The sequence below is a fragment of the Macrobrachium rosenbergii genome, chromosome 36, assembly GCF_040412425.1.
Source record: "Macrobrachium rosenbergii isolate ZJJX-2024 chromosome 36, ASM4041242v1, whole genome shotgun sequence".
Classification (NCBI taxonomy): Eukaryota; Metazoa; Arthropoda; class Malacostraca; order Decapoda; family Palaemonidae; genus Macrobrachium; species Macrobrachium rosenbergii.
Window position 1 is genome coordinate 22,480,125 of NC_089776.1, and position 12,248 is coordinate 22,492,372.

At 45.0% G+C, this 12,248-nt stretch overlaps 1 protein-coding gene across 1 annotated transcript in view; it reads left to right on the top strand.

Moving 5' to 3' along the window:
* The window catches only part of LOC136825012 (uncharacterized), a 358,497-nt gene extending 346,609 nt beyond the window's left edge, over nucleotides 1-11,888 (top strand). The window contains exon 15 of the mRNA XM_067081045.1: nucleotides 8,657-11,888. Within this exon, the coding sequence (XP_066937146.1) occupies nucleotides 8,657-8,723 (67 nt within the window). The 3' untranslated portion in view covers nucleotides 8,724-11,888. The remainder of the gene's footprint in view (nucleotides 1-8,656) is intronic.
* The last annotated feature ends 360 nt before the right edge of the window (nucleotides 11,889-12,248 follow it).

Here is a 12,248-nt window from a genome sequence, read left to right on the forward strand (position 1 = left end):
TTGGGAGGATGCTCACTAGGAGGAACATGGGAGTCAGTTCTGGAAGTAAAGACATAAAAGAATAAATGCAAGCCCACAGCAGTTAGTAGTGACAGTAAGAAATGTAATTTCTGGGGGAATGGTGAGGATAAAGGACAAACTGGAGTAGGCATAGTGGTGTCAGCATAATACAATTAGGAAGACCATAAGAAAAGGAAGAATTTTGGAAAGATTGTGGCACTGGTAGGGAGAAATCCACCTGACCGCATGGGAATAATAAAATTGATTTTGAGGATATGATGGGAAGATAAGGCTTTGGAGAGAGGTTGGACTTCTGCCAGAGTCAAGAATTAAAGCTAAAATTAAAACTGCTTTGAACCATCATGTATAAACCACTCAGAGATGTTAACATACATAAGTAGAGAAATTGGAACATATTTATTTTATATGAAGAGCACGGATGGCCTAATTAAAAGTATGAAAACATTAAAACTGAAAAATTTAGTGAAAAAGTATAAAAAAAGAGAAGCACAAGCGAATATTGTTTCAAAGGGTGTTTTTGTGGAAACCACTGAAGAAAGCATACAATAGGCAGCCGAAGTAGTATGTGATGTGACATTTGGGAAGGGTATAGCCAGAGACACGGTGATGGGATCAAGATGTGCAAATGGCAAGAGATGAATAGAGCCCTCAAGCCCTGCTAGATGACAAGCATTCAAGGGGACAAGATGTATACAGGGAGCAGGGAGGCGGCAACTGGAAGGTAGGTGATAGAAAGAGTTAGGAGAAATAGAAGCAGTCTTTTAACACAACAGAAGGAAAGATGAAAACAATGTGAAAGGAGTTAAGTGCGATATGTAAAAAACAGAAATAAAGAAATTAAAGAAAACAAAACCTGGAGGATGAGCATATTAGAGGAATCAATAGATAATTTAACATACATCAGAAAAATGAAGAGTGGAGAAGCCCTAGGACCATCAGAAATAAGGAACAGTCTGCTAAAAGCAGCTGGATAGCCAATCATCAGTGAGATGACTAGAATATATGGAAACCTGATAAAGCAATGACAATAACAGAAGTGTGAAAATGGGATATGACAATAATATACCAAGGAAGAGGATGCACACCAGTGTTGACATTATAGAGGAATAAGATTGCTTGAGCATCCTGTGCAAAGGAAAGGTTGAGAAAACATTTGATAATTGATAGTTTTCAGTATGGCTTCAAGTTAAGGAAAGCAATGTTAGAGGCAGCCTTTATAATGAGGCAATTACAGGGTAAGTACCATGTGAAGAGAAAAATATTGCACCAGGAGCATCTTTGGAAGGTATATGATAGGTTTGTAAGAGGTGCAAAAGAAACGAGCAGGTAAAAGTTGCTGCTGGTTTATTACAGATTCAGGCAGTTTATATAGCGGTCGACTGGCGCCGAACTGCGGAAGACAATGAGATTGAGTGTGACCTGAGGTCAAAAACAATTAACAATTATATACAGCGAGCAAGTACAATTTACAATACAAAAACATACAGAATTCCAATATGGATATAATCTTGATGCCTGCGAATAAAGAAACACAAGATACATAATTTATGACAGTTGAACAAATACATGTAAAGTTTAAATGGTAGAAAATGCGTGATCTGGCACGTTAGGCGTAGCGAATTGTGTGGCGAAGAAAGTGGGAAGTCACCAAAGAAAATTTGCTCAGTGGAGACTTAATGAATGTCGCATCCGAAGGAGGCTCCGCTGACGGCGTTGTGGTGACTTTACAAATGCTCCCCCCCTAAGACGTGGGACACGTCTGATTAATCTGCATATCTGCTGGGACGCTGAAGGGTGCCATGGCTTCTTGAGGACAACGGAGGGGCGCCCCACGCGTGAGGCTGCTGGGCTGCTGGTGCAGGCGGGCCCTTCCTGGGACGGCCGCACGCCCACCGTTTGCGGGGGCCTGGCTGTGGCGAAGGGTGGCTGGGCAGGGTTTGCGCTGTGGTGATGTCTGTGTCCTCCTCCAGGAAGGCGGGCTTTAACCGGTCTACTGAAACCCAATCGTTCCTCCCGGGGAGTGCCAGCAGGAACGCCTTGCTGTTCCGCTCCAGCACACGGAAGGGACCCCTGTAGGGTCTGGTCAGTGGCGGAGGCAGACGGCGTCAACCCTGATGAAGACGTGGGTGGCGGATGACAGTCCTGGCGGTGTGAAGGTGGCCGACCTGTCGGTGTACGTGCGCTTGCAAGGGGCAAACTTGCCGACCACATCACAGAGCCTCTGCAGTGATGGGTTGTGGCGATCTTCCGTCACAAGTTCGCCTGGGACCACGAGGGACTCTCCATAAGTTTTTTCGGCTGCGGACGGGGTGCCGTCGGCTCTGGGGGCGGTTCTCAAACCAAGGAGGACCCACGGCAGGTGATGTTTCCACTCCTCGGCGATGCAGCGGGCCATGAGGGACGCCTTGAGGGACCTGTGGAACCACTCGACCAGGCCATTGGCCGCCGGGTTGTATGCCGTAGTGGTGTGATGCGTGGTTCCCAGCAGCTGAGCCAGGGCGGACCATAACTCGGACAGGAAAGCGGGGCCCCTGTCGGTTGTGATGTGGTCCGGGATGCCAAAGCGGCTGACCCAACTGGAAAGCAGGGCCTCGGCGCACGCGCTGGTGGTGGCTTCTTGCATCGGTGTGGCTTCAGGCCACCTTGTTGAGTGGTCTACCACCGTCAGGAGATATCTGGACCCGCCTGATGGGGGAAGGGGCCCGACGACATCGACATGAATGTGGCCGAAACGGTGCTCTGGCTGCGGGAACTCGCCTATCCCGGACTGTGTGTGACGACCCACCTTGCTGGTTTGGCACTGCAGGCACTGTTTCGCCCAGGATGTGGCGTCCTTCTGCACCCCGTGCCAGACGAACTTCTTTGACAGCAGCTTGGCTGTACTTCTGCCAGAGGGATGTGAGAGGCCGTGAATGATGTCGGATACCTGGCGGCGATGTGAGGCTGGAACCAAGGGGTGGGGCTGACCCGTACTGATGTCGCAGAGGAGACTTGGGCCCCAAGGGGCGAGGGTCACGTCCCGCCACTTAAGGGACGTGATGGCGGTGCGGTAGGCTGGGGTTTCTGGGTCAGCGGCCTGTTCCCTGGCCAGGTCTTCGTAGTTTACCCCGAGCTGCACTGCGTTCAGCTCGACCCTGGAGAGGGCATCTGCTACGGGATTTTTCCTGCCGGGGAGGTACCTGACGGAGCAGGTGAATTTGGCGATGGCCGAGAGGTGGCGCTGCTGCCTGGAAGATCATGCGTCCCCCTGCTTAGTGAAGGCGTGAACCAATGGCTGGCTGGTGGTCTGTGAAGATTGTGAAGGGCGTCCCCTCCAGGAGGAACTTAAAGTGCTGGACTGTGCGGTACATCGCGCAGAGTTCCCTGTCGAAGGTGCTGTAGCGGGTCTCTGTGGGGTTGAATTTCTTGCTGAAAAAGGCGATGGGCTGGGGGGCGCCGTTGATGACCTGCTCCAGGAAAGCACCACAGGCGACGTTGCTGGCGTCCATTGTCAGCTGGAGGGGGGCCTTGGGATCCTGGTGTGCCAAGGCGGTTGCCTCGGCGAGGGCGGCCTTCGTTGGGAGAAGGCCTGCTGCTGGCTGGGTCCCCAAGACAGGGACTTTGGTTGGCCTTTGAGAACTTACGTCAGGGGGGCCGTGGTGTGCGCGACCCCGGGGATGAACCGCCTGTAGAAGTTCACCATCCCGAGGAACTCCTGGACGGCCTTGACGGAGGTGGGGGTTGGGAACCTGGTGACGGCTGCTACTTTTGATGTGAGTGGGCGGACGCCTGCCGGGGATATCTCGTGGCCAAGGAAGTCGGCTTTCTGGACGCCAAAGGTGCATTTGTCAAAACACACGACGAGGCCATTCTCTTGGAGGCACTGCAGGACTGCCCGGATGTGCTTTTGGTGTTCACTGTGAGACCTGGAAAATATGAGGATGTCATCAACGTAGCAGACGCAGAACTTCAGGTCCCCGAGGATGCTGTCCATGAGCCGCTGGAAGGTCGCCCCGGCATTCCTCAATCCGAAGGTGGAGAAGGCGAACATGTAGGACCCGAACGGCGTGATGATGGCGGTCTTTGGTATATCCTCTGGTGCGACGGGTACCTGAAAGTATGATTTTAGGTCTAATTTAGTGAATACCTTGGCTCCGTGAAAGGAGGCCATGAGGTCTTGCATGTTCGGCAAGGGGTAGTGGTCGGGCTCCGTTGCAATGTTGAGACGCCTGTAGTTGCCGCAGGGTCTTCAGGAGCCATCCGGTTTCTGCACCATGTGGAGGGGGGAGGCCCACGGACTGGAGGCCTTTTTGCAGATTCCCATCCGCTCCATCTCTGCGAATGCCTTCTTCGCCTCCTGAAGGCGCTGTGGGGGAAGCCTTCGGAACTTCGCATGTGTAGGGGAGCCTTTAGTTGTTATATGATGGTATATGCCATGTTTGGCTGGGGCCCCGGGGACTTGGCGGAGTTCGGACTTGAACACTTCAGGAAACACCATCAGCAGGTGTGCGTACTGGTGGGGGGGCAACGGAGCAGATGGTGGGTGCCTTGGGTCCCACTGTCAACAGGAGAGACCGGCAGGAGTCAGTGTCGAGGAGGCGCTTACGCCCTACGTCAACTAGCAGGCCGAAGTGTGCAAGGAAGTCAGCACCCAGGAGCGGGGTCCCTACGTCCACGACGATGAAGTCCCAGGAGTAATTCTGGCCCAGGATAGAGATCGACAGGGGCCTGGTGCCGTAGGAGAGGATGGGGGATCCGTTGGCGGCCGTCAGGAAGGCGGCCGGGTCTGGTTTCTGGTTGCGGTCCTCCCTGGATGCTGGAGAGATTGATCTAAAGGCACCTGTGTCGATCAGCATCATCCTGCTGGAGACGGTGTCGCAGACGTAGAAGCCTACTGGTTCTGGGCCCCTGGGTTTTTCGGTTGCCAGGGCAGTTTGTCCTGCTGGCCGCCGCCACCCCCGTTTTTTGAACGGGCGAATGAGCAGGGCAGCAGGCAGTTTCGGGCGTCTTTGCCGAACCACTTGTGGTAGCGGCACAGGCCCGGGAACTCCATCTGTTGTAGGGCGGTGGACGTCTCCTGGCGACGACGTTGACGCCCTGCTCCGTTTCTTCTTCCTGCTGGACGGAGCCGACTGACTGTGTGGGCGCTGTTAGCCGCTGCGTGGCCTTCACGCAGTCTGTGAGGTGCTGCGCCGTTTGGATGAGGTCGTCGAGGGGCATGGTGTAGGGGCGAGGAATCTGGGTGCGGACCTCTGGGAGGAGCTGGCGAAGGTCGATCTCCCACGACAGGCTTATTTCTTGCCGCTTTTTCCTGCCGTCAAAGTCTGGTAGTGAAAGGAGGTCCTCGACCATGCTCCATGCATCTACCGCGTTGAGGTCATGCCGTGGGTTGACGGCGAGGTCGATGGCGCGGGCGGCCCGCTCGGCGATTGGTAGGGAGCATGTTTCGAGGAGGGCTTCTTCGTGACGTTGTATGTGAGGGGGTGTGCGCTGGACACCCGCGAGACGAGTTTTCTGTATACCTCCTCCGGGAGGGCGTTGAGGACCGTGTTGGCCTACAGAATTTCGTCTGTCAGGTGCACTACCCTGAAGTGGCTCTCGACCCTACATAGCCACATCGTTGGGTTCCCCTGTATGAACGGCAGCAACTTTATGGACAGGGCGGCCCGCGACTGTGTTGCCGGGCCATGGAGTGTTCGGAGCACGGGCATGGGTAAGGAGGTGCGGGGACGGGCGCGGGTGAGATGGGAGGAAGGTAGACCTCCGAATCCGCGAGGTCCACGGTTAACTGCACGAAGGAGGGGATGTCTGCGTCCATGCTCGCTCTTTGCCCTCTTACTGGAGTGGGGTACTCGCGTCAAAACGCACTTCCGTGCGCCGTGAGAGTCCGTTAGTGACGCTGGTGATTTTGCCGACGAGAGTTGGCACGCTCAAACGCTGGTTACAGCGCCGTGTTTAGTCCGCTAAGAGCGTTGGAGAGTTCCTGGAGCCAAGACTGAGTCGCTGTGTCGGTCCACTAAAAATGGCTCCGGGATACTCCGGGGGGTCACCAATGTAAGAGGTGCAAAAGAAACGAACAGGTAAAAGTTACTGCTGGTTTATTACAGATTCAGGCAGTTTATATAGCAGCCGACTGGCGCCGAACCGCGGAAGACAATGAGATTGAGTGTGACTTGAGGTCAAAAACAATTAACAATAATATACAGCGAGCAAGTACAATTTACAATACAAAAACATACAGAATTCCAATATGGGTATAATCTTGATGCCTGCGAATAAAGAAACACAAGATACATAATTTATGACAGTTGAACAAATACATGTAAAGTTTAAATGGTGGAAAATGCGTGACCTGGCACGTTAGGCGTAGCAAATTGTGTGGCAAAGAAAGTGGGAAGTCACCAAAGAAAACTTCCTCAGCGGAGACTTAATGAATGTCGCATCCGAAGGAGGCTCCACTGACGGCGTTGTGGTGACTTTACAGGTTAACAAGACAAGCAATTACATTGACACTGAGAAGGCAGATGGTACTGGAAAGACTCTTTTGAGCTAATGATGCTACTGTGTCATAGCAAAAGATCTACAATGAAGACAGGTCCATGCACACAAGAAGCATTTGAGGTAAATGTTGACGTTTGTCAAGAATTAACCCTGAGCTCTTAGCTGTTTATCAGAGAATGAAGGAGACAGTAAAGGAGTGCAAAAAGGGAGACACCTTACAGCTGCACCATGAAGATGACCACATGTTTACAGCAAAATCAGAGGAATAGGTTGTAAGAATTTGTAAATGGGTAAGAGTGAAATACAAAGGTTATGTAGACGGTAAAAGGTCACCTTAAAGAAAGAAATAAAATTGCCAGAAAATTAATGGTTAAGACTGCAAAATACAGTCAAGATATATTTGATACTTTAAAAGTATAGAGTAAATGGAGGAGAAAAGGTGATGGAGCCCTGTGTTTGAAAAGAAGGCCTTAAAAGAATGGAGCGTTTCTGTCACCTTAAAGACCTACTGGACTATGAAACAGGTATGGAGAGGTCATTGAGGAAATATATAACAGACAGGGTTGATGAAGTGAAAAGAGATTGCTTGACTACTCGTAAATAAAAGTATCCCAGTTGTGAAGTGAGCAATAACTTTAGATTCATGCATGATGCTTGGTTTGGACATGTGATGAGAAAAGTCTGAGGAACCGAGTTTAAGTTATCTTGCATGACTGATGATGATAGAGATGGAAGTAGCAGAACAAGGACCAATAAAAAGGCCCATAATAAATTTAAATGATGGAGACAAAGACCTAGACCGGATGGGAACTCTGGTGGAAAGTGGACAAGATGGCAGAATGTGAAGAGAACTTATACTTACCAGTATTGTTTGCTCAGAAAATATGCATAGACTCCAGAATATCAACAACACTCAAAAGAACTCATAAAATGCAAAGGTCTACACTATTTAGTTTAAAAAGAAGGGTTCAAATCTCATAAATGGCAAACAATTTGCTGCCATTTCCCTATTCCCTTTATCAAATAGTGCCTCTGTTTTCACAACAGAACTGTATATAAGGAATTCAGCACTTGAGATTATTACTAGAAATATGCCACCATAGAAATTATTGTTCTAAAAGTTCCCTTGTACAGTGGATTAAACTTACATTCCATATATTATATGAAATGTACATAAAAACGTTGAAATATGATGGATCCCTCTCCTTGTGGGCATAAAGGAAAATGAGAATCCAAATAAATCATCCGAAGCTATAACGACTATGTCCACATGAAATGTAACCATCCTGGTCGGTGATTATTTTATGTTCCTAAAGCAAAATTATCAATTATCTTTAATTTTTTTCTGCTTCTGAATAATGAACATTATAACAACAAATAAAAGCAGATCAAAGCTGTGGTGGGGGTGTGACATTCTTCAGATGAAGAACCTTATTATTTTAGGTTATACTTAAGATTTTTTTGTGCTATCTTAGTCAACATCAAAGGCATGTTTATGAGGTTTGGAATACCTTTTGGATAGAAATCTTTCTATGTGCGCAGAATAATCATGATACAATACATAGGCTTGATATAATGATTCACATGTCAGATCAATAAATGTGTCACAAATCACTTGTAACCCACGGAATGGGAATGTTGCTTTCAGTTTCACTACAAGATCAGTCTTCAAACTGATATCCGAAGATAGAGGTATAAAAACAGAAAGTAAAACTTAGAAAAGAATAACATGTTTTTATTGCCTTCTTTGTTTAGTGCCTTTGCTTCTGTTATTTGGGCCAGAATACTGGCCATTTCACCTAAAGTTTTTGTCTCTAACTTCAGTCTTCAAGCCACAGAATGAAATTATCTTTGCGTTGAAAGAACTAGCCTTTTGGCAATTTTCGTGATTTAAAATGATTGCCAACAGTTTCATTTCTACCTTGGTAACGAACAAAGAATGTGTGACATTAATATAAATATTTGAAATCTGTAATGTAACTACTATAATTACATGTAATCTGTGAAGTGCACTTATCAAATAAGTCTTAGTTTTTGATAGTTGTAACTGTATTTTATATTTAGCTATTCTAAATTTGTTCTATTATACAGTATTAGAAAAGTTACATTACTGCAATGTTGATAAATATTATTAGTAACCCTTTCCTCTCCACAGGCATAAACTGGTTCCTCTAGTTATCGAAGAGAAGTACCTAGCAGCCTTGGATGGTGAGCATCAGTAAGGCAGGCACATTCTGTATCACATGATGTCTGCTGCAATCAGAAAGGCCATACAGTATATACTTGTGGGTTTTCTGTCTTGCCAGATAAATTCATCTTATGTGATGTATCATTATTAAAAATTTGCAGGTTATAAGAGCAGACATTTGACAAACATCAATATCATGTGTTCTCCAAATACAATCATTACCTGGTTAGTGGACATAGTAGTCTGTGGGTGTAGCTCACTAGTGCATAATAAGTTTGTACGCAATGCGTAGTCTGATTAAGTAGGTAAGTTTTATGAGAGAATAAAATGGTTGAACAGTGGAAAAAAGTCCTGTTGTGATCTACCACACTATACATACACACATATGCAAAAGACACTCCATTGACTGCAGGTCTGTCCTTGCCACCACCAACACTTCCGGATGCAAGCTTCCCCTTTCATGTGGGTGGCTAGGATGGTCTAGTGGCTTTGGAACTTGTAAGGTGGGTTTTAACATTCATTATATGCAAATCTGGGTATGTGAAATAGCTCTCCTCAAATCAATTGCAAATACACTAGAAATGCGCACAAAGCCTATCAGAGGGTCTCCCTACTGTATGTGTTATGGACATTCTCATGCACCTATGTATGTCTATGTCTTTATGACCACTTTGCATGGATGTTAAGTGGTTATATCTGGACAATGTAGGTGAGTATCATTAGCACTTAGCACTGTTGCAGTCAGAGGCCTACTTACTTAATAAAGGCTCTCTGGTTAAAATAAATAAAAAAAAAAAAAAAAAAAAAAGAGCCCTTAAGGTACCATCATCATCATCCCCCTGATAAAATTTTCCTCCCAACCCTCAGATATCCTCTGTAGTCTCTCCCACTTCCCCTTTGCTTATTCTATGTACAGTAACTTGCTAAGATACTCACGGGTAACACAAGTTAGCTCGTGCAAAGTCTAGATCCCATGGATCCTCATGAACTAGGTCAAACCCTGACTATGACAAAAAGTGGCCTGCACAGAGGGACACTTACCTCCCTCTACTGTCAGCTCAATACTTTTTCTTTCACTTATTGACTCCTGCTCTGTGGATTGATTCTAATTTTAGTAACATTTGCTGTCTGTGAAATGTTAAATACCCAAATTTTTCTTACCTTCTCTGCTTATTTTTAGACTTTTGGTTGAGGCCATTTTTAAAACCAGTTTCCTTGCACAGAGGAAATTTGCTTTACTGATAGATTTTAGACACTTGTGCACCAAGTGCTCTGCAGTTATGCACAAAGTCTTTTCTTAATACTTAAGCTACTTTGGATGAAATATACTGTACAATTTCATTATTACAGGCTAGGCTATTGTGTTATTCTTAGTGAAGTTAATTATGGAATTCAAAATTTAGCATAACTGTACTTGATTCTTTCATTTAGAAAAGAGGGAGTACTGTAGTTCTGTACACTAATTTAATCATATTATATAAGTTTCTCCCCATTTTCCAACATCACCCTCCCAGTCATTCTCCCCATCTTGTACCCAAGTCGGTGAGTCTGGTGCTGTATTTGTGCTGGCTGGCCTATTCTAATATAGTGATGAGAATGGATTATACCTTGCTGTCAAAGAATTTGGCCCTTTCTGTCAAAAAAAAAAAAGCTTCATTAAGGCTATGATCCACAAAGCCTAACACTAAATGGCCAATGACGCAATCAACCCAGCAGATTTGCATATGCCAAGTTACATTTATATTCGATGAAAGGTCTGACCGAGCAGGAGTTCTGGTCATTGCAAATGCTGAATATTGTAGTTGCAAATGGCTAAATGTAGTTTAATGTACTGTAATTCCAGCCAATAAGATAACAGCGCTGCTCCCGCTCTGGGTTTTCAGCAAATAAAAATGTATTTTTGCATAGGTAAAATGAAAAATCTTATAAAGTGTCAGTTGAGGAGTGAGACTGGGCTAGGCAACGTGTGAGGGTGGCCACAAGGCATGGTGACATAAAGGTGGTGTAAACTGCTACTGCTAGTTCAATACATCACCCTCATGCATTGCTGTAGCGTTGTTACTGGAGGCTCAGTGCCCCGACAATAATGAACTGTGTGTGTACAAACCCAGTCTGTATTACTCCAGAGTCTAGTTTCATAGCCAGTGTTGAAATATATCATAGTTGATATTATGATAGAGCATTAAACAGGTATATTTGATAAATAGGCTCTAGTTTTGTGATTATACAGTTTTCTTTGAGCAGATCTAAAATGATATATATATATATATATGATTTTTGTCAGTTAGTTATTGAAGAAAGAGTATATGGCAACTTAAAGCGTGAGGACTATTATGATGTTTGTAAACATTGTTATTTTTTACAAGCTATTGGTTATGCACCCATCTGTTATACTGTATTATTATCAGCTGTATAGTTATTCTGTACCAAGGCTCTATGAATTTGTACTATAATCACATTACTATCTCGGTTGCTTGCATTACCACTCAACCAAATAGATGCTATGTAAATAGGGTTCGGTAATTTTAAACTCGCACATTTTAAAAAGTCACATCTCCATTGCTGTTAAATCTTTCTAGAAAGATTCACATGCAACAAAGTAAGCATTCTGGTTTCATTTTAACAGAAATCATAGGAAACTTCTATTTTAAATGTTTTTAAAGCACTTCTCCCACTGAAACATCTTTTGAAATTTTAAGATATAATTTTCAGAAATTTTATAATAAAAGTTCCTTTTAGATTCAGCATAGACATAATTTTTCAAGTGGAACCAACACTGAAGCAGAGGTCAAGTGCAGATGTTGAACATGACCACTTTTAAAGTTAAAGGTTGTGTGTGTGTGAGCGACCACTCTGTATCTTCTCTTTTTCTAACAAGTAGACTAGTCAGGCAGGCTCCTGAACTAACTACCAACTCAACCCAGCCCTCCATCTTTTGACCTGCAAACCCACATGCCCACTAATCAGGTCCTTAAACTACCTATGCCCATCAAGTTGTGTAACGAAAGCAATGTTATTCTACTTAAGCTGTTATCCCCACATCACTGTGTCAGTAATGTAGCTAAGTTTGTTAACTCTATAAATACAATATATTGAATAATAATAAAGTAGCTTTAAATAGGTCAGCATACCATGAAATTTATTAAGGGCACCTAATTACACAGAAAGGACAGGCATTCTGGGAATGCAGGCCAACACTTTTGTGTTCTCAACCACATACTAACATCTCGTTAATTGTTATATGTTGTTAATTTCGATACCAAAATTTATTGTGATGTTTTGTATAGATTTTGCAAATTAATTGGAGAATTCATATCTTCAATTAAGGTAAAGAAATTTGTTGATATAGATACCAAAAATGAGGTTTGAATATATGAAATTGTTTAGAATGTGGTTATGACCACAAAAACTTTTTCTTGCCTATGTTTCTCCTTGTCTATATTGTTACTAACAAGTCTGTGATCCTCAAGACATACCTTTCCTCAGACATTTATTTGGTCAATCTTTAAAGTCCCTGTTTCAAATGTGTTACTATAATGGCTATGAGATTCCTACACCC